At 44.4% G+C, this 22,009-nt stretch overlaps 1 protein-coding gene across 1 annotated transcript in view; it reads left to right on the forward strand.

The window, feature by feature from the left end:
• Positions 1-640: 640 nt before the first annotated feature.
• Positions 641-22,009, forward strand: part of LOC107309289 (ubiquitin-conjugating enzyme E2 E1) — a 42,894-nt gene continuing 21,525 nt past the window's right edge. Inside the window, 7 exon segments of the mRNA XM_032442342.1 lie at positions 641-746; positions 749-801; positions 804-818; positions 929-965; positions 1,470-1,534; positions 2,868-2,956; positions 5,115-5,165. Of these exon segments, the coding sequence (XP_032298233.1) occupies positions 656-746; positions 749-801; positions 804-818; positions 929-965; positions 1,470-1,534; positions 2,868-2,956; positions 5,115-5,165 (401 nt within the window). The 5' untranslated portion in view covers positions 641-655.

The following is a 22,009-nucleotide window of genomic DNA, read 5'->3' on the forward strand; positions in this document are numbered from 1 at the left end:
GCGGGGCCAGAAGCAGCGCCACCCCCCCGCCTCACCCCGCAAAGCAGCGCTGTGCATCCCGAGCTGTGCCGGGCGTCCTTTCGCCCCTCCCCGCTTTGTAGGGCAGCCCCTCGCCCTGCCGAGGTGCGGTGACCCCGCTCCGCACCCGCACACCGCCCGTCCTCCAGCAGGAGCAACGATGAAAACACAAAGTCCTATTAATTATGATGATGCACGGCGGTGACAGCCATTGTATTTTCGGCCGTCAAGTAATTGGAGACGGGATCCCTCGGTGCGCGGTGGAAAGTGGAGGCACTGAGCCAAATTGACCCCGGGTGCAGCCCACGGGCTGCTTGCCGCTTGCCGTGGCTCCGGGCCGGCGTGGGCTGCTGGCTGGGGGTGCCGGCAGCCACAACCACGGTGCTTCTCTTCCCGGGGAGGGCAGGGAGCGAGGGATCGGTATTTTGGGGAGAAGAGTAAGGAGCCCGGGAAGCACAATGCAACAGCACCCCAGCCGGCTGAGCGCTGCTCCCGCAGACGGGCTCCCGCCGGGGGACTCGGAGAAAAATAAATATCCCCGATAGTTTTTTCCCGTTGTAAAATGGAAGGGGATTTTTCTCGCTGAGGCCGCCGAGCCCCGAGCTCGGGATTTTGTTCCCTCTCCCAGCACGCGCTGATGACATCACGAAGTGCCCCTTCTTTGTGTGTCAATGATGTCACCGAGTGCAGCGTGGGGGACAATGGAATCCTGAACTCCGGGCGAAGGCGAACGCTGCTGCGGGCTCGGGGCTGACCGGGGGGGCAGGGGACATCCAGGTGCTGCGGTGGGGCTGGAACAGGTGAGAGCTGACGGGGCTCCTCCGGGGCTGGATGTGTGGGGGTTTGGGCTGGGCTCTTTTTTTTTTTTTTTTTTTTTTTTTTTTTCCTTATTGCATTCCAACTGAGACAGGTGAGAAGTTGCTGCTGGTGCTGGAGGGACAAAGCAGGTGAGAAGCTTTGGGGCTGAAACAGTAGTGAGAATAGGGGGAAAGCGAAGAGTAACCCCCTTCCCCCCACCCCCCCCTCCGGACCCAACAGCTCCCGCTCAGCTCAGCCTTAAGGAAGCAGCCTGTCCCTCTTTCAGCCACCTGCTTTCACCTCGTCCCTTTGGGGCTTTGGCACTGAAGCGCAGACGGCAGCCGGGGTTACCCTCACAGCCGGCACCTCTGCAGCGCACTTTCCCGAGGGTCCCCATTACGAACTCCCGTCCCCTCCGATCGCCCCTTTCTTCCTTCCCCAGCACCCGCCGAGGGGGAGGGGGAGGCTGCGGCCGCCGGGATCCCCCCCAGTCCCGGAGCGGGGCTCCCCCCGGACCCCGCTCTCCGTGAGGCCTCGCCGGGTGTCGCCCCGGCCCCGCCGCCCCCCAGCCCCGCTCGGCGGTGGGGGAGGCAGCTCGGGAAGCCATTGCCTGTTTAATAGTTGCTGTTGCAGCACTTCCGCTTCTCTCTCAGCGAGAGAGACACGAGTGGCCAGGCCCAGCCGCACCGAGGAGGAGCAGCCAGACACAAAGGGAGAGGTACGGGGACGGGGCAACCCTCGCCGTCCTCCCCGCCGCTCCTGGGGGCAGGGGCGAGGGGCAGGGCCGGCCGCGGCCCGGCGATGGGGCGGGAGGCGGCGGGGCAGGGGGATCGCGCCCGGGGCTGTCAGGTACCGCTGTCCCCTCGGCCCCTTGCTGCCCGGCCTGCGGTCCCTTCGCCGGGGGAGCGCTCCCGTTCCCCCCGGCCCCCGGCTCTCCCCGGGCAGCGGAGGGGGCGTCCGGCGGGGGCTCCTCGGGGGGCGGCGGCCTCGGGAGGGAGGCGGCCCGGTGCCGACCCCCCCGGCCCGCCGCCGCTCGCCCCGTGCCCGCCGCAGCCCCCCCCTCCGGCTCTCGCGGCGTCCGCCGTCTGTGCTGGGAGCCCCCTCCCTCCCGACGGCTCCTGGCCCCCTTCGCGGCCGCCCCTGCCCCGCGGTGCCCCCCGCTCTTCCTCCTGCCCTGGGCTGCCCGCACGAAAGGGCTGCCCCCCTCCCCCCCCCGCCGTTCCCGGGGCCCTCACCCGCTAGGCCCTGGCCCTGCTTTTCTTCTCCCCCCCCTCCCACCCAGCACAACCCCGCTGCTCCCTTTCCCCCTTGCCAGCGTGCCTTGCAGTGCAGCGGGCCTCAGTGGACTCCCCCGTGTCGTCTAATCCCCTAGCCCCCCGTTTTTCTGGTCCCTTTATGCCCCATAGTGCTCCCAACGCCCAATCTAGCAGGCACGGGTTTTGATCCAGAGGGCACAGGTTTCACTCAGGAATCCTCCATTGGGGTCTCACCCTGCTGCCAGTGATGCCCCACTTCTATCACAGTCCTGGCAGTGGTCACCCCCAGTCCTTCCTAACTCCCTTGTGTGCTTCCACCATGGAGGCCTAAGCTGCTCCTTTTTTGTCCCCTGCACCCTAGGCTGGCTGGTGGTGGGTACTGATGGCTCCTCTTGCATGCGTGGTTTGGGGGAGATTAGAAAGAACTGCTGCGAGCTTCCATGAGCCTTGTGGTTGTCCTTGTTCCAATCCCTTCTTTCACTCGGAAAGAAGCTTTGAAAGTCCCTTTCTCCTTCAGCATTAATGGTGCAGGAGCAGCTGCTGCTCCTCTTGCCTGACTGTAGGGCCTGAGGAGGAGGAGAGGGAGACACGAGGACCCTTTAAAGGGAGTATAGCCCAAACACAGAGCAAGATTATCAGCTGCCTTTCTCTGTGTGTGTTTGTGTTCACTGTTTGTTCCCCACGCCCCGTGGTGTCTCCTCTCCAGGTTGGGGTTGTGGTGGGGGGGTCGATATGTCGGATGACGATTCAAGGGCCAGCACCAGCTCCTCTTCATCTTCATCCTCCAACCAACAGACAGAGAAAGAGACAAGCACACCTAAGAAGAAGGAAAGCAAAGTCAGCATGAGTAAAAACTCTAAGCTGCTATCTACCAGTGCCAAGAGGTGAGGCTGCAGTCAGTTTTCTTACTGATTTGCTGTATCTTCTCTCCTTCCTCATTTGATTTTGCTGTTCCTCTGCTGCTCTCTTGTTGCTCCCATTCCTCATCTCTATCACTTATGTTCAGCCTTTCCACACTGAGCTGCCATTGTCTCACTTTTTCAGCCTCACTGCATAGTGAGTGTGCCCAGCTTTCCTGTGCTCTGGGCTCTTATCCTGCTTCTGCCTCAACTCCAACCCAAGTATTTTCCCATCTCTTCTTCCACCTGGCTGTCATGCTGCCCCTCAATTAGCTCTGCTCTCTTCCCTTTTCCTTGCTTGCGTCAAGGGAAGGGATGTGGGATTGGTATGTAGGACCTTCATTCCTTCTCTGCTACTGGCAGCTCTGTGGTCCCGGGTAAAGCATTTAATTTCAACATCAATCTTCCTCTCCGTAGATTGGGATGAATATATAATGGATTTTTTTTTCTCCTGCTCTGAGGATTAATTAACGCTTGTGAAGAATTTTGAGTTTGCTGGATGAAAGGGAGATTTGGGGCTTTATTAAACCACCTGCATTGGAAGGGCGTATATAAACAGCACAAGTGGTATAATGTAGCTCCACATCTTCCCCCCTGTATGTATTGCTGCTCTTCTGTACGTTCATCGCTTATATTGAATTCTTGGTGTATGACTCGATGTGGATTAAAATAAATAATCCACTTGTAGGTCCGCTTGTGCATGTTCTGCTCTAAGACAGGTTTTGTTTATGGCATGTAGTGTTTTGAGGGGCAGTTTTTGAGGATGAAATCATTTTTGTTCCAAAGTAAAGTCTATATTTGAGAGAAATGCTATGACAGTCAGCTTTCTTCATCAGAACACACTCTTGGAGCCGTTTGGTTTTTCTGCTCTTTTATTTTGTTCTCTTTTTTAAATGAGCTGTTATTCTTTCCTATTTATTCTGTTTCATCCAAGTCCACCATCATCCTGCTCCAGAGAGTTAAGCTGACAAATGGAAGTTTTCAAGCTAACTGAGAGTGCTCCAGTAAGAATAATAAACCATCTCACTGCAGAGCTTTGCCAAGCAGCACAGAGAGGTTATGTCTTCAGGTGTGAAAAGTGGCTGGGGTTTTATGCAAATGCCCTGTCATCGCAGCTAAGTTCTCTGTGGCTTTGTGGGGTTAAGGCAGTTTGGTTTTTCCAGATCTCCGCTCAGCACGTTTCCATGGCAAGCTCATAGATAGCAGTAAGTCATGTTTACGTGTCGTGCCCTAAACTATTTTAAAAAGCGGATAGTTTTACAAGCCTGCTGATTGTAAGTATGAAAAGGTTGTGGTTCTCATGCATGATAAGTGGAAGAGAGGCAGGAGACGCTGGCAGAGTTTAAAGGAGGAGAGAGGGTGAGGAGATCCGGAGGGGAAACTTGAGTGACAGTAATGGGACTCCAGGGAAGGGGATGATAGCTGGTTGGGTATTTTGTGGCAAAAGCAGCGTGGTGCTGTGAGAGCCCAGAATAGTCTGGGCAGGGAGCACTGGGTGTTGTCTGAGCGTGGTGAAGGGAGGGGACGTCTGGAGCCCTGGGAGGAGGGACGTGGGGATGCAGTCTGCTCGTTAGGGGAAGGGAAGGGAGGAATTGAAGGCTGCGGGAGTGTGCAGGAGCCTCGGAAATAGATATTCCCTTTAAGTGTCCTCGGGAATGTTGCAGTTGCTCACTCCCTTGGGGCTGCTATTTCTTTCTCAGGGTGGTGATGAGCAGCAGGGGGGATCCAATTTGGTGATGACTGCTTCTTTCAGTCCAGCAAGACAGATTTCTTTTTTGTCTGAGGTTTCTTCCTAGCACTTGGTGCATCACATTCACGGAGGGCTCCCCCTCACTTACAGGCTGGCAGGCAGAGTAAAGAGAACAGTCTTTTCCACTGCCCTTGTGGTTGGAATTGTTGTGGGAGTACAGAGTGATGCACCTGTCTGGGCTCGGTTCACAGTGCCTGTCTGCTTTCCTGCCTCTGTAACAGGGTGCCTGTCCTGCTTAGTGTGCTCAGATGGGTGGGAGGCTATAACTGAAGGCGTCTCTGCTTTTTGTAGTGTTGCAAACTCACAGTGACATTATGTCTGTAAGGCGTAAGTGTTAACTGCTGTCCTACACAGTGACTTACCTTTGTTCCTTTTTTGCTTTTATTGCCACAGGATTCAGAAGGAATTGGCTGACATCACCTTAGATCCACCTCCCAACTGCAGGTTGGTGTTAATTTCTTCTCCATGGAGGGCAGGGGAAGGAGAGGGGCTGAATCATGTTTGTGTTCATTGTAGCTTCCTCAGGTTCTGAGGAGGGTGGGAGAATGGCTGCTTAGCTTGAATGGCTGACAGTATTTTTTGCATGCTTGGATGACTTTAAATAGTTTCCAGGTGGGGGGGCCTACAGAGATTATTATATGTGTACTGATACGTGTTTACTGTTTGTTTTGAGGGTTGTTTTGTTGATGTTTTCTAACAATTGCATTTGTATCTGTCATACTGCTTTGTGTCTGTTTCTGAAACTAGCCTGTAAAGAAGAGTGTGAAACTCTGGTTTTTGTTTGGTATTTGTTTTTTGGTGGTTTTTTTTTTTTTTTGGTTTATAAATCTAATGCCTGGCTGCTCTAATCTTACATAAATAAGAGTCCTGCCAAGGAAGCAGAGAATAGCAAACTGCTCTGAGCTTTTTAGTTCAGAGCTCTGTTCTAAATAGTATCTTACAGTGGAAGGGAAGTGTGAATTCATCACTCAGTGGGTGCCCTACAGGAGCACATGCATTAGCCTATGAAATAACAAGCAGGGCTGTTTGGTTGCCCTTTGTGGAACAGCTTGTTTTTTAAGTAAGTTTTAGGAACTTGTACCTTTTGTTTAAAGCATCTAGCAGGTTGATTCAGTTCACTGCCTGGTGGCCCAAGCCTCTTCGTGTTTGGGGAGGAAGCAGTAGTAGTGTAACGTCTTTAGTTGTGCTTGTTCGTTCAAGAGGAAAGTTGCTTTCAGTCTGGTTTGTTGCCAAAGCACATCTCTGTTCCTATTTTCTTGCTGTGCCTGAACTCGGTTTTAGACCTTTTAATGTTGCTGATAGCAGCAGTCAGGGAAAATTCTGTTTATAAATAACTATTTAAGTTGGTCTATTTAGTACTGAGGTGTCACCCGCAAATGCACGTAAACAGTTTTATTTAAGCTTTTTGCTACTGTTGGTCTGCAGGGCAGCACTGGCACACAGGTTAGCCTGATGGTCCGGAGCCACTCTTTCAGTACCAGTCCCAAGGCACATAATTAGTAACAGAAGGGATAGGTTGAGGCGTGTGAGTACAGTAGAAGTCAAGGCTGATACTAAGATTTTCCTACTGCTTGGAAGATAACTGATGTCATAGCTAGAGATTTCAGAGGTCAATATTGCTTTGTTGACGTTAATGACTACCTGTGTATTACCAGAGCTCCAGATGCTGGTTTGGAAGTGTCTGCATCCTGACTCAGTGTCAAGATGAAGTCCACATGCTTCCCCCTCCTCCTCCCACCATATCCTGATGTTTTTTGTTTTTCATGGGGAAAAAAAGGCCCAGAAACATGTCCCAGAAAGGCAGTGAGCCTAGCTTGCTCTGCATATAACAGCCTGGATGATTGAGGGGCCAGGACTGCAGTCTGAATCTGTCCTGAAGTTGTGATAACATACAAGTATGTCAGATCGCAGGCTTCACCTGAAGGTTTGTGTAAATAACGTTAGATCCCTAATTTGTTCCTGTTTCAATTGGCATTGTTTACAGGTAAAGATGAGCTAGCAGACTATCTGTCAAAATAGAATATCGCTGTGAATTTTTAAATTATATAGGCAACAGTGGATAATGCACTTCAAGGCCTGTGTTGTAAGTTTGTGTTGTTTAAGCCTTTATAAATATTTCTAATAGCAATAATTAGTTCACAGTGCAGTTAGGGATGATTAATTCTCGCCCATAATGTAAGTATTCTGCATTCCTTCCAACCTGCAAATGAGTGACAGTGAGAACTGGCAACTCTTGGAAACAATACTTGAAACTGGTGTAATTGTTGCTATGTCTCTTAGTGTGTTGGTAGGTAGGAAAACATGAATGGAGAGGTTTTGGCTTGTGTGTGACCAAAGAAGTTTTGGTATTGCTCAACATGGGGTGGAAGCCATCCTACTTCAATAAAGAGAGTGCCAAGAGTGAAGCACAGCTCTGCTTATGGCTAACAAGATTCAGATTGCATGCTCAGGCGCAGGGAGTTTGCTTTTGTAGCAGCTGTTTGGTGAAAGGGTAGGCAGGTGCTGATTGCCACAGCACTGGGGTGAGTTTCAGCTATCACAGTCATGGGGAAAGCTCAGCTTTGTGTAAAAAGAAATCATTGGTGAGGGTGAGGACATCAAGCAAGTGAGACAACTGTGCTGCTGCATGATGTTTAAGGCTGCCAGAACTTCCTCTGGGGAAGCCTGCTAGCAGTGTCACTGCTTTCGTGTATTTTTCTTTTTTTCCTATGGGTGTTACTGGCATGCTGAGAGGAAGGTATTAAATACACGGTTTGGGAACTTAGTTTCAATTTCCATCTTCATTGCTTTGCCCATCCTTTCTTTCCCTTTGCCCTCAAGCTCCTCATCTCTCTGCAACGTTTGCCGCTGCACATATTTTCAGGTCTCACTTCAAGGGTGCCAAGGGCTCAGCAGACACATTTTAAGAAGTGAATCTGAAACTGCATCCTTATATTATTTTGCAAATGTCCTTTATTTTTACTGGACATTTGGCCTTATATCCCTTCTTTTTCCCCTTTCTTTTCCCTGTGTTTTGCACAGTGCCCTGTGTTTGATGGCAGTTTGTGGTTGGCAGCGCTTTAATTTTTGGCCTCACTGCAAAGTGCTGTGCCTCTCGCAGTCTTGTTGCAGTAATGGGAGTTCAGGATATTTAACACATCCCACAGCTACTCTGCATACTAAAGAAAAAGCTTTAGGTTGTAAACGATTCTTAGGGCTGTTTTGTTTTCCTTCTTATAAAACACCACACATAAGATGCAATTACAAATCATGAAAGCCATCTGATATCTCAAACAAAATGGCTTAAATTTCAATGAGTTTCATTTTTAGTTTTGTAGCTTGCAGTGACCAAATTTTCCTGTGTGTAACCCACAAATCAACTGTTTAAAAAAAAATAATAATAATGCAAACACACTCAACACCCTGTGATTGAGCAGCTGTGTGGGCTTTATACATACGTGGGTAATATGAGGGGAAGTTTATCCCAGAACTTCCTCTCCCCTCAGTAGTTTCATTGCTTCTGGTTTGCCATAGCTTGTCTCTGCCCCCCCAAAGGCTCACCTGGTGCTGGTCCATCTTTTGGCTGCTTCTTCATCTCTGGTAACACATTTTCCCCTCCTGCCCCTCTCCCCACAGTGTGATCTTGGTTTTGTGCTCCTTTTACAGAGAGAAAGCAGTATATGCTTGGCTTGCTTTAACAAATAAATTTCAAACTTGACAGTATTTTCTTAAAAGACTTATTTAATATTCTTTACAGTTTTGTGGATTCAGGTGGTGGCAGTGTCCCACTGTTGTGTGTGTGTGTAGCATTTGGCTGAGTACTTCTTGCTTCTTTTTTATTATGTTTTTATTGGGCCACCATCGCAGAGATCCTTAATTTTCTGTTGTCTGCAAAATGTTTTAACTTGTACTGAGGTAGAACAGTGAAATGAGGGCTATCAAATCCAGAAGTGGTTGGTGGTTTAGATAAATTGGAGAATAACTGTCTGGTCTTAAGGTGCTTTAAATCTTTTGAGCTGGTACCTGGTGATTCCATCTCCTATTTCGTATGATATCAGAAAGTTGCAGCTGTTGCTTTAGAACAATAGGTATTGTTGTTTGGGTATTTGGAGGCACTGGATTTCTGGTCTGATGTGTTTGTTGGGAATAGCAGAATGGCATATCTTTGTATTGGGTCATGGAAGGCTGTGCTGACAACTACCTACAGATGTCAGGATGCATTTCCATCTCTCTGCATAGGCAGACCTTCTTTGTGTGTAGGTAACACTTGCGAGTGCCGTGCCAAAGCTTTGGTTCTAACACTGAGGTGAGGTTTCCAAAGCTCTAGCAGAAGTTAATTAAAGTTTCAGTGCTGTTTATGCTCTTTATAAAAGTCATCTCTTTGACCTCCATATCTAAGTCTCTCCTGAAAGTAAATCTGCTAATGGCTGCAAGGTTATGAAACAAACGATTTTCCCCCATTTTACAGACAGGGAGATGCAGCTCACAGAAACTAAGTGACTCGTCAAAGGTCATGCAGGAAGACTGTGGCAAAGTGGAGAAATGAATGTAAATCTCCTTTGTTTCAGGCTAACTTGCAGCTGAGCTGCTCTGCTGGAACTGCTTGCGTCGGTTGTGCTGCGAGCAGGGCTTTGAATTTGTGCTTTATTGGGTGTCTGGTATTGACTGTATGTAAGCATGGTAATTTAATGGTATTTTTCCCATCTGTGTAGAGGGAGCAAAATGGATATTAACTCGAATTAATGCTTTTTAATCTTTCTTAGCCAAACCGAAACAAGTTTGTCTCCACATGGCTCATTTAAGTCCACATAGGCAAGGCCAGCTGTTATTTAAACAAATATAATTTTCAAGTCTTTGCTGAAGAACACATTTGCCTACAAGGCTTCCCATCGCTTCAGAGTGAAATGCTATCGCAGCTTCATTATTTAAAGAATAATAAAATACAGTTGTGTTTCCTGGCTCCTTCAGCCCCATTTCTGTAAATTCACTGAATAAGGACCAGATCTCCCTAAGAGTCTTGTGAAAGTTAACTGTCAGCACTTAATAAATATGTGTCTCGGTATAGATGGTTGGAGCAGCGCTCTGTGCTATAATAGGTGAAATATTCATCGTTTTCAAAACTTTGTGATGTGGAATTAAGATTGCTTGGCCGGAGAGAAGAAGTCTGCAGAAAATGTGTGGCATAAAGGCTGCTTTGAACTCAATAGTATCCTCTTCTAATTAATGTACTTAATCTACACGCTGTGGAAGTCTAACATTTGTTTGGATTGCATTTGTTTTTACAGTGCTCTGAGGATGGATTGTCACTGTTAAACTGTAACACTGTTTGTTTTCTAGATTATTTTCATGCTTGGAATAGACTTTCCTGCACATAGACCTATTCGAGCAAGAGCTTTGTGGTCTTATGTTTTGCAATTAAAAGTATTAATTACAGTAAGACAGGTTAGTTTTGTTTTTAATATGCACACGCATTCTTAGGGCAAGAATGACACAAATGGTGCTTTTCCTTCCTTGAAAAACAAAACCACAACAGAGATAGATAAGTAAAACTGCAGATAATATTTAATGAAAATTCTCAGCTTGTCAAAAGGGATTTTAGCGCCCCTTATTTTCATTCACATCCCCTCCCGGTTTCTTTGAAACGGGAGTGTTTTTTGTGAGAACTTCCCAGCCTTAGGATGGGGAGGACCTTCCTAATTAGAGCTGTGTGTAGTTGAAAAATACCTTTTGTCATACAAACTACCCGTGGTTCACCATTCCCTCCCCCCTTTGTTTGGCGCACGGTCCCTGGAGAAATAACTCTTCCTTTTGAAACGGTGTATTAACTAATGTGGAGATCCTCCGCAGCTGTGAATGGGCTCTCACAAACCGTAAAAATAACACTGCTTCTGTACGTGGTGATTCCGAGTGTCTGTAGGTAGCAGCTCCTGCGGGGAAAGTCCTCTGCCTGACACACAATAGCAGTACGGCAGCAGCTTCTTTGCTGCGGATTGATTAGCTAATATTCCAGGAATTCACGTTTCTGAAGATGTTTCTGTTTTTACTGGCTCCCTTTATAAAAAATCGGACTCGTTTTAGAGGCAGGGCTGCTGGGATCCCATGGCGGTAGCTCCCTGATTCCCTAGTAGATTCTGTTTGGCACATCCCAGCTCAGCAATTCCCATCTGAGCTGCATTCTGTGCTCTTGCATGCCAAATATCAGGACGATGAATCTTGAGAGCGACTGTGAAATCGTACCATGGCTCAGAACAAAAGGGGCTGAAATCCCTTCTGTGCACAATCTCTCGTCTACCACTTAATTTTATTATTTGACTTTCAGCTTTGCTGCCCTTGGAGGGCACTGTGCAACTGTATTTGTTACGCTGCGTATATGTTTTATCTGCCAAATTGTATGTTTTGCGTTATGCAGTCTTTAATTTGGTTTCATTTCAGTTGTATCCCAGCCCTGCACACTTTGCTTTTTCTGTTGGATACGTTTGCATATAGCAGTGGGTGATATGTCTGGTTTTGTTTTAAGAAATATTCATGATATGTGCATGGCACTTCATAGACATAAATGGGAAACGTTGTGCGTGGAGTATTTACACTGAAAGGGCTCGAATCTCTTTGCTCTTTAATGTGAAGACAAAATTGTGCCTGAAGAAAGAGCTGGCTGGCCTGAGGCAGTGATGAAGCAGTAGTGGACAGTTTTGCACTTGAGGATGCCACCAAGGGCAGATTGCTAGTGACTGAGAGCTCCAGTTCTGATGAGCAGCTGAGATGCAGGCTGACAGGCTGGTGACTTTGGACCTGCCGTCAAAGAGGCGGTTCTGGGACTGAGATGGAGCCAACCTGCCTTGTTGGGAGTCATTCCAGTGGGTTAAGGCTACTGTAGAGCTTGTGTACAGAGAGATTTCTGCAGCTGTGCTCTTCTGCAATTGCATGCGATAGACCGATGCTGCATCAAGTGATGGATGGCCAGCAGGGAGAGGGAGGTGTCTGTCCCCATCTGCTCCACCCTCACAAGGCCTCAGCTGTAGTACTGTATCCAGGCCTAGGGCTCCCAGCACAAAAAAGATGTGAAGCTGTTGAAGTGAGTCATAAGGATGGGGGGTCATAAGGATGGTGAGAGGGCTGGAGCTCTTCACCTACAAAGACTGGGGAAGCTGGGCTTGTTCAGCTTGGAGAAGAGAAGGCTCTAGAAAGACCTTTTTTTCTGCCTTCCATTACTTGAAGGGGACTAATTAGCAGGAAGGGAAGCAACTTCTTACATGATAGGACAAGAGGTAATGGCTTTAAACTAAAATGTGGGAAATTTAGGTTAGATGTTAGGAAGGAATTCTTTACTCAGAGGGTAGTAAAGCATGTGGGCACAGGGTGACCAGAGAAGCTGTGGATGCCCCATTCCTGGATATGTACAGACCAGGTTGGATGGGGCCTCGGGCAACCTAATCTGATGGGTGGCAACCCACTAGAGGATCTTTGAGGTGCTTTTCAGCCCAATTCGATCTATGGTTCTGTGATTCTCTCTAAAAACGTTTCATATGCCAAACAGAAAAAGTACATTATTTTATAGGAGTGGGTTAAGAGATTGATGCGTATCTGTGAAGACTTGCACGCCACATATGAAGTAAAAGGCTGTGCTTTCTCTAGAAAAGAAAGTACTTACAAGTACTGAGGTAAATTAATGATGTAATTTAGTCATTACAGTAGAATCATGCCAATCTGTACATTTATTTGAGTGAAATAAGTTTATACTTATTTTTCCCTCTGAGGCTTAACAGTGGAAGTCTAAGTACTGACTTCATTATTTTACAAGAGGAACTGGATAACATGTATAGTCAAGTACTATAAATAAACCTAAACTGTCAAAATAAACACTGTACACTTTGGAATTCAGAAGGGTTTTCTTGTTTCTCTTGCCAATTTGCAAATTTCAGCAGCATGCAATTGGTCTTCCAAGGCATTTGTGGAAAGTGTAGTGGTTACTACAGTGCATTTAATACATATTTTCTGTGTATGAGGGGCTAATTGACATCACCAGGAGAATATATTACAGATCTGTATGCTTAACTGCACCGTACAGCATGCGGTGTTGTTTTCTTTATTAACCTGCACACCGTATGACAGGAGGTGGGGGGGAAAAGGAGAGTGGGGCGTATAGATTCTAACTCATGACAGATGTGAAATCAAACAGTACATCTCCCCCCATTTCCTCTCTGATTTCACAACTGAAAATATAGATCAGGTAAGATTAAGTTGAGCTGTTTCAAGACCTGGGCACAGGCCAAGTTTTGGCAGTTCATTTGTTTAAGAGTACAAAGTAATTGGATTAAAGAGGCTGTGTGATTAATGGTGTAGAATCTGGTTATATTTCTTTGCTCCTGTATTTCTGTGAATCAGTACAGAATCAAAGCCCTTGATTCCTCTGAGGGCTTCAACTTTTACAGTCAGAAATGAGAATAACCCAAATCAGCATGTTAGTATTTTGCCCTTTTTGTATCGGTGTTAATGATTGTTGAGAACACTGGATTTCTCACCTTTTCCCCTGGAGCAGCTGGACTTACTGGAAGCTGGAGAATCTTGAGCTGGTGCTGACAGTTGTAAAGGCAGGAGCAAATGCTTTTGGCTAGAGCAGAGGTGCTTCCCATGGAAGGTGGGCTGCCAATATTTAATACTCTTTCTACTCTATCTCAGCAGTAGATTTTTGCCAGGAAAACTAATTGCAGCATCTATTAAGGAGAGATCAGGAGACGGGTCTTTGTTTTTCTTTCTTTTAGTGCCTAGTATCTTAAAGAGAGCTGCTTACAGGGGTGAAAAGACCTGCAAATATTACTAATCAATTCTAAAGCTGTAGGTGACTTTTCACAGTAGATGACTTAATGAAAAGAAGCAAAAAACACAGAGCTTCAGCAGAATACTGTGAGACTGCAGCAGAGGTCCAGGGCAGTTGGGATTTTTATACATGGAAGCCTATCATTGGTGTAGCTGTCTAAAATGTTTCACTTGTAGTTTGAACATCACTGAAATTTTAAGGTGCAAATTTAAGTGATAGCTATTAGGGATATGCCATAAATTTGGAATTTTCAAGTGGAGAACTTTCAGAAAGTTTTCTTGTATTGTTTATTATTTCAAAGTACAGGCAGTTCTGAGAAGTGGCCTACAAATGGTACAGAAAGTGCAGTATATTTAATTAAAGCCGTGCTTAGCTGCTGTGGGTGGGTTTGAAAGGTTGCTAAAACGCGCACAGTAGTAATAACATAGTTTTAGAGCAATTATATCAACAGTGTAGTATTCCACAAAAGGTCATGTCATCAGAACTTTCTGATTAATCAAACTGATGGCTGTAATACCCTGTTTGCACATTGTTTCCTGTATGTCCTGGTGAGCTTTTTAAAGGAGATGCATTAGACAGTGCATGTAAGCCTTTATAGCTGGTGCCCTCCTTAACCTCCCTGTAAATTGTTTATCAATAAGGATTGTCTAATTTTGTTTTTGATGGGGTGATTCTTAAATTGGGAGTCTCATCGTGTTCTGGCTTCTGATGAAGCTATTCCTGCTTGCTTACACTTGGGGGGACTGTGGGCAAGAGAGCAAACACAAGATGCTTAAATGGCTCTGCAAAATAAAATCTCAAAATACCATGAGTCAGAATTGAGTCCTCAATTGCATTAAATCTGTGTCTATGCTTTCCTTCCTGCCTCTGATCATACAGCATGTTCATGATCTAGGAAGCCAAGCAAAAAGATGTGTATAGCTACAAAAATGACCTAGGAAATCTTTGACTAGGAATGTAAGCAGCGTCAGGCCTTTGGCTTACTCTTCATCTGCGAGTCTTTTAGTTACATCCCAGGATTGAAGCCTTCGGTGAAATTGTAATGCTTTCTTTAGAACAGCATTTTTTCCAATTTGTTCTATCCCCTTCGTCTCCTTATAAGGTTAATTAGATTGCAGGCATTGGTGAGGCTGAGTGAGTAAATGAATTGTAAGTGAGGAATGGAAAAGGATGTAAAACCACTCTAGGCAGGAGGATGTTGTGTTCCTATGGACAGTGAGGTTGTGCAAGACTGTAATGGTGAATGCAAGAGGCAGCACATCAGGATGGCTGAGGCAATTTTGCACTGGCTGCTGAAGGAAGAAGCTGTGGCAAAGATGGAACTGTAGAAGGCCTATTTCTTTTTGTATTCCAGTGATTTAGTTCTGCTTTGTTAATACTTTCTGTACGGAGCAGAAGAGATGGGGCATCTTCCTCTTGAGTTAGTGGGGAGAGCCACCTGTGGGTCATCCTCTTCTTCCTCTTAAAGGCAGGCAAGTGTATAAACTACAGCAATAGTTTCTGCTCTGCTGCTTTTGTTACAGCCCTACTCAGGAGGTACGATATCCATATATCAATAAAGTCAATGTGTTTATACAATCTTGTACTGCTAATGATGCTGTGCAAATCAGGACGGCACAGTCTGCTATACCAGAGAGAATACAATGCCTGAGACATGGGAAAGTTAGGGGAGAAATAGCTAGAAAGGAGCAGGAGATAAAAGCAGAAGTATTAATGCAGGGAGGTGGGCTGACAAATTCATGGCCAACAGGTTTGTAGGCAGACTTAAAGAAGAAGGTCAGGGATGTACCCTTAAACATCCCTAATGCAGTGGCTGTGGGAGTACGAGCGTGGTGTGGGCTGGAGGCAGTGGCCACAATCAGTTACTCTAAGCTTACTTTCTGGAATAGAATACTAAGTTAGATGGCCACCCTTCTACTTTCTATGTGGAGTACCCACAAAAAACTGTTCTCCTGTCCACCTGCTTCTCAAACATCTTTGTCCCTCATTCCAGTCCACTATGTTAGTCTGTTTTCTGTTTCCTTGGTCTGGGTGATACCATTTTTATCCATATAAAATGTTTAACTTCTGCCCTCTATAGAAAAATTCTCATCTCTTTTTATGCTTTGCTTTTTAAAGCAAGCCATCGTTTTCTGCCACTCTTCCTTGCTTTTATGAAGGGTTAACCTTCATGCATTTGTCTTGTTGAATTTACAACATAACATTTTCAGGTCAAAGGACTTTTTTTGTGTTTGTGTCAGTGTTTGCAAAGTGGTATGTAAATTTCCAGCTATATTTAAATGTTCTTTAATAATAAAATAGCTTCAGTCCTTGGGCTCGTGTATGTCTCCGTATTCCTTCTTTCTCCCCAAATTAAGTTCTGTTTATGTCACAACATCACTTTTTTTCCCTTCTTATCTGATTGAGGTAAATAAGCGAGTTGCTTTATTCAGCAGCTATTGTATTACCTTGAATATGTGATTTAGTTATTTTCCGGTTTTATGCACATCAAGGTTATCGCAGCTGTTGCTTTGTGATGCTATTATATAGTAGTAGGGTAATGTGTTTTCAGATATATTAGTGCTGTTTTATTTTGTTTTTATTGTTTATATCCTTGACAGTAGCAGAAATAATGACAGTGTCCAACAGCTAATCTCTCTGCTGTCTGTGTGCTCCTACTTCACCTTCAACCTCAGCAACTAGAAAGACTGTAAATGTTTGCTGGGGAAATATCAGTTATACTGCAGAGCTATTGCATGTGCTAAGACATTCCAGTACAAAGCACTTAGTATTTGGTGTGTGTACTAACCTCCTAAGGACTATAAATACAGTTGCATTAGAGTTGTTTGTAATGTATCAGGTGTGTCTCCTAGATGGCTTTGGGTTTTTTTCCACAGCAAATGCAAATTTTCTAGCCCATGGATGGTGCAAGCTGTGCTTGGTACATTGCTTTACAGTGAGTTTTGGTTTGCTTTTCATAGTAGAATCTTCTTTATGAGAAGATGGAACCTTTAGAGAAATTATTTAGCATTGAGATTTCTCAGGTACCTGTTTCGTTGCAACAGTGGACATCATAGATGTTGCAATTTAAGGCATCTTTAACTAGTACTGGATTTTGCTGGGGAAGTCTGAAGAATAGGGTTCGGTTAGTGGAGCCTTTGCATGGTAACACTTTGCAGTGAGGGTTAAGCAAGCTGTTGTGATCCAGTTACCGCTATTAGAAGTGGAGAGAAGGGCTGAGGATAAGTGAGGATGTGCTGTGGTCTCATGGCTGACTGAGCAGCTGGATGGGATTTGTTAGTGGTTCATGGCTTGGCTTCAGAAGAGATAAGAAAGGAGTGCTGACTGGGGCCAGGATCTGGGAAGGAGAATTGTCTATATCCAGTGAAGTCTATTCTATTTACAGCAATTTCATTGGTTGAGAATGAATGGAGTGAGGAGGGGAAAGAGCAAAGCTGGAGTTGGCAGCTAAACTGTGACGCACCAAGAAAGACTGAAATGATGGGGTGGGACTAGATTTGACCCTTAAGAGCTAGCAGAGAGCAATGGGGAAAAAAAACTCTATTTTGCCAGATCCCTTTCCAGTAGTAAACCTGCCAGTCCCTTCCACCCACTGCCAGCTCTCTGCACTCATCTCCTATTTAATCATTGCAGTCTAACAGGCACCAGGTCACTGGTTCTGGCCCTTGGAGCTGCCGCTCATTCTGCAAACCATCCCAGGCTTGTATGGAGCTGTGTTGGTGGCTTTCTTCCTCTCACCCCTGCTGGGTTAACTGGGTTCTGGACCATTCTCACTTCTGGTGATCACTCTGATCTTCAGCAGAAAGCCATTGCCTTTGTCCGACTCTGCAGGCAGGGTTCTCTTGTTGACAGAAGTAAAATGTTTATAAGGAATAAAAAATAAATTGACAAAACATTTCTTGTGTTATTAATTTACTTGCAAATGAAGTGGCAGTGATCGTCTGAACTACTCAATGTATATGTAGTTGTTTTTTTTTAATTAAGCATTCAGATCATGAATAAAATGAAGCTTGATGAAAGGGAAAGAAGAAAGTGGTTTTGAATTACTTGGAGTTATCCAAATTGGCAATTTGAATGCAAGGTACACATAAGAACTGATATTTGTCATCTACTCTTTGCTCATTGGGAAAGTGTATTTTGTTATCTTAAAAGGTTTCTAGTCAAGAGGATGTATCTAAACTTCACTTTGGGGTTATGAGGGCGTTTAAAATATGCAGTAGGTGAGTCTGTGCATGCATTTAACAGGTACACAGTTGTATACCACACAAGAGCAATATCCCGTGTTCAGTATTTTTACCAGTCATTCTCACATGTGCACACTAAATGCTGCTTTAGCAAATGTTTTACTTCCAGTGGGAGAGTCTCATTTTCTGAATATTGAAATATAGTGAATCTGCAATGTTTAGCTAGATTGGCTTTCCTAGAAGAGAATGTGTCATGTCCTAATGGCCTGCTAGGTCAAGGGCTAAATTTCAGTCCTTGTTGAAGCTACTTAATGAACTGTGTGCAGAAACAAGTGTTTCTGTGTCTCTCTGTGTTCATGTTAATAGAGTTCAAGGTCACTGGGGGAGTTGTGGGTCTTAGCTTATGTTTTATTTACCCATTCTTTCTTTAGAAATGTCAAACTCTACCGAACTCCTCAAGTATCTTATGGTTTTATGTATATCCAGAGATTTTATTTTTCTCAGCTGATTATATGCTAGTGGAGTAAGCGTCTTTATTCTTCCTTTATTTATTATGCTGAGGTTGCTGGATGGAAGAATGCACGTTTCTTTGGGCTTCTGGAGGAAGGACCTCTTTTCGTTTAACATGCTGTTTTTTATATTGGGTTATTCTCTTATAGGTTTTATAAATATGATTATGCAATTATTCTCTCTTCTGGAGGGTTATGTGTAAGATTGCTGGCCAGTAGAGAAACTCACACTTTTGACCTTTATGTCTCTTTGGACCCATTAGCTCTAGACATAGTGGTGCTTCTCAAATTGCTTAATTGTTCCAAAGAGATCATTTGTGCTTGCTCTTATTATTGCCGTGTGATGCTGTCTGTGTACACACTGCCAGTAAACTCATGGTATATTACACTTTTATTGTTATGTAAAGCAGCTGTAAAACAAACTGGGATTGTGTTCTTGAAGTCTTTGCTATTGGCTACTTCATTTCTTTCCCTTTATGTCTCTAACTTTTACATTTATAGTTTTTGCCACCATCGGGAGCTAATGAAAAGCAAACATATAGGTTGTTTGTTTAAAGATTATAGTAATAATGCCATGCTCAAATTCATATTGCTCCCGTATTCCTATTTATTATCCTGTTTCACAGTGTAAGAAAAGCTATAGGGCATGCCATGCTCATTTGGGGCTGCGGTGAGGGTGAGGGCAGGGATTGTTTTTTGTCTCCTCTGCATCAACTTGACTGTCCTCTGATTTTCAGGAGACTTAAATAATTGTAGAGCAAGTGAGCACATAGCAAATAAAAGAAGGAATATGTGTCTTGCTGTGTGCATTAAGACATTCACTTAGAAGAGGGAAATTGTGTTGAACTGCTTTTTCTGATGCTTGCATGCCTGTAGGGGATTGGTCCTGTGTGCATCCTTAGCACCCTCACTGGATTATGCAAGGTGGTTTATTTTATGTTTGAGTTCCTCTTTACAAGTAGTGCTGAAGGTAACAAGGACTTAAATTACTGTGTTTTGTTTTTTTTCTGTTTTGTTTTTTTGTTTGTTTGGTTTTTTTTACTCACCTCTTTTGATACTAGGAATAAAACTGCGTGTCTTAGGAGTAAAATCATGAAACGCATCTGACTTTCAGCTTTAGCTGTTTACAGTAAGAGTACTTGTGTAGATGATGAGTCTCTTGATCGTTCTTAGCTCTAGTGGGAAAAGTGTTTAAAAGCAGCAAAACAGCCACTGGGCAGCCTCTCTTACAACTCTTCATCCACACTGGTCACAGCTGCCAAGATATTTTTAATAGTTACATCTTCTTAGTTGAGGGTATTCTGCTTTAATTGGGAGCCTGTGTGGCGTAGATTCTGCTTTCCACTATACAAGAACATATGTGAGCTTGGTTGCCTTCCTTCTGTAGCACATTAAGTGTTGGGGGCATGTTCAACTTGGGTTTAAAGAATAAAAAACAAACTGTGAAGATGAAAAGATGCTCAATAGATGGAACGTGTGTTTGGATTTTGCCAGCATCTAAAGATAAATCCTTTACAGTTGTGAAGGCTCTAAAACAGTGCTTTGTTCTACCTCAGTATGTGTTCTGCAGTAGCTAAATCGTTCCGAGAAAAATGGGAATATAATGTAGGTGCCAGACTTTGTCTTTGAAATAAATGATGTAGGTTTTAGCTCAGTTATATTTTGCTCACCATTTCATTTTAGTAGATTATAAGGTAATGTGCAGTAACTTAGAAATAGTAAAACCTTTAGGTACTATCTGTTCAATGGCTTGAAGAGCACAGTGCTGCATCTGATCCACTTCTTGCTCATTGTGCGTTCAGAGTGTGCACGGAGATTGCAAACACCCCTTTCAAGTTCAGTTGCCAGAAAGCAATTGTGTTTCTGAGGGAGTAAGGGGCTATTTTCAATTTGCCTTTCCCATCATTCCATTTCTCATACGTGCACAGAAATAGTTATCTGGAAAAGGATTATAAGATCAGACGCCAAGGATAATGCTGACTTGCCACCGTTAGTCCCAGTGATGCAAATGGCAAGGCCAAGTTTGTCATCGTGACTGAAAGCAAAAGGTATTAGCTGTGTTCGGTGCTGCATCGTTTTGCAGCAGAAGTAATTTGCTGAAGTGATGATGAAATTCCAGATTTGCCATTATGGAAGATAGTATAAGAGCATATGTGAACTCACAAATACCTCAACAAAGGGGCTAAAGTGAGCGCATTCTCTTTTATTGGTTCCAAACCATCTGTGGTTTTACTGTGTTGTTACTGTAGCAGTAGCTAGTCATTTTAATGGCCACTGAAGTGTGTTAGTAGACCTACAGAGACTACAGGTTGTGTGTGCGTGTGTAACACTTACATGTTTATTTACACAGGAGGCATATACACAGTGATTTTATACATGGAATATTGAGTGTGTGTGACAAGAACTACTTTTACCACTCTTTGTTTAACGCTGTACAGCATTTCTTGAAAACTCAATCTGAATGGCATCGCACTTGATTAAAATGCTTCATTTTATATTTCAGCAACCTGGATTTCCTTTTTCCATCCAGTTCTACCAGCAAGTAAGAACTAGTTGTGCTCTTGTGCCCTGGGCTGATCAGAGCAGACTGGTGGCTTTCTCTCTGTCTTCAGAGGGTTTTGGCTTGAAAAAGTGAGCACTTGAGCTGTGTAAGGTCACTTCATTTCATGAATTCCTTCATTGTTAAAAGTATACCTTAAGAAAATAATAATAATAAAAAAATCTGATCCAAATGACCTGTACTGTCAACAAGAGTTCTTCTGTTCTAGAAATATGTTTTCAAGTCCTGAAAGCTGGTCACATACAGGTAATGCCTTCTGACCTGTAACAAATGTGTATTAATGATGCTGGTGCAAAGATCGGGTATCCCATGACACTGTAAAATGAGGCATCGTGATGTCAACGGTTCTGTTGCTTTTATCATTTTCCTAAGCATAAGAACAACTGAATTATTCATAATGAAGAGTTCGTAACCCTCATTTAAGAAGAGTGACATAAAAAGACTGTGATCTTGGTGGTGCTGGATACTCATTTTCTGTTTGTCCTCCTATTTTGCTGTCATGTGGTTTTCAGTATTCTAGCTGGAGAGAGTTCCAGCCAAAATAATGCAAATATGCACAGAGCAGGTTTGAATGGTACTTGACAGGTGGGCAGGATTTTCTGCTGAAGCTGCCAGATTTCTGAAGTGAGTTTGTTCCCTGTGTTCTGTGATTTTGCTTGAGTGGTCTGATGCTGGTTTGGATGCAACGAGCTGCAGCGCTACCTCTGTTACTGGAGAGTAAGTGAGTTTGGAATTATGCTTTGTCAACCTTCTGCTGGCTGACACTGGGTTTGAGGGTAGGTAATCTTTGTGTTTCAGGATCAATCCTGTAGCCTAGGTAATGGAGAGTCCTATAGTTTCTCTGAAATGTCCTTTTCTGTCTTGTAGTAGCTAAATCAAGCAGAGTATCCATTGAAGTTGTAACCAGTGTCGCAGTCTGTAATGCTCTGATGCCTCTTTGAGATCTCCTCCATCATTTTTATAAAGTTAATGCCTTTCCATGGAGATTGCTGTTTTATTTAACATTTTGGTTGAAGTCATATTTGAGTTTGGTGTGGTTTTCAGCCTGGTAGTAGCCGTTACATGCAAATATGGAGGTACCCTTTTTTGACAAAATTTGTAGAAATGTCCTTGCAGAACTATGGCATCAGTCCCTTTTATACCATTCATTTGTGACACTGGTGATGACATCTGAGACTTTGCTTATGCTCACAAAGCAAGTTGGAGCTGTTTACTGTAACAGCTTCTACAGCCAGACTTAA

Source organism: Coturnix japonica, chromosome 2 (assembly GCF_001577835.2).
Source record: "Coturnix japonica isolate 7356 chromosome 2, Coturnix japonica 2.1, whole genome shotgun sequence".
In the NCBI taxonomy this organism is placed as follows: Eukaryota; Metazoa; Chordata; class Aves; order Galliformes; family Phasianidae; genus Coturnix; species Coturnix japonica.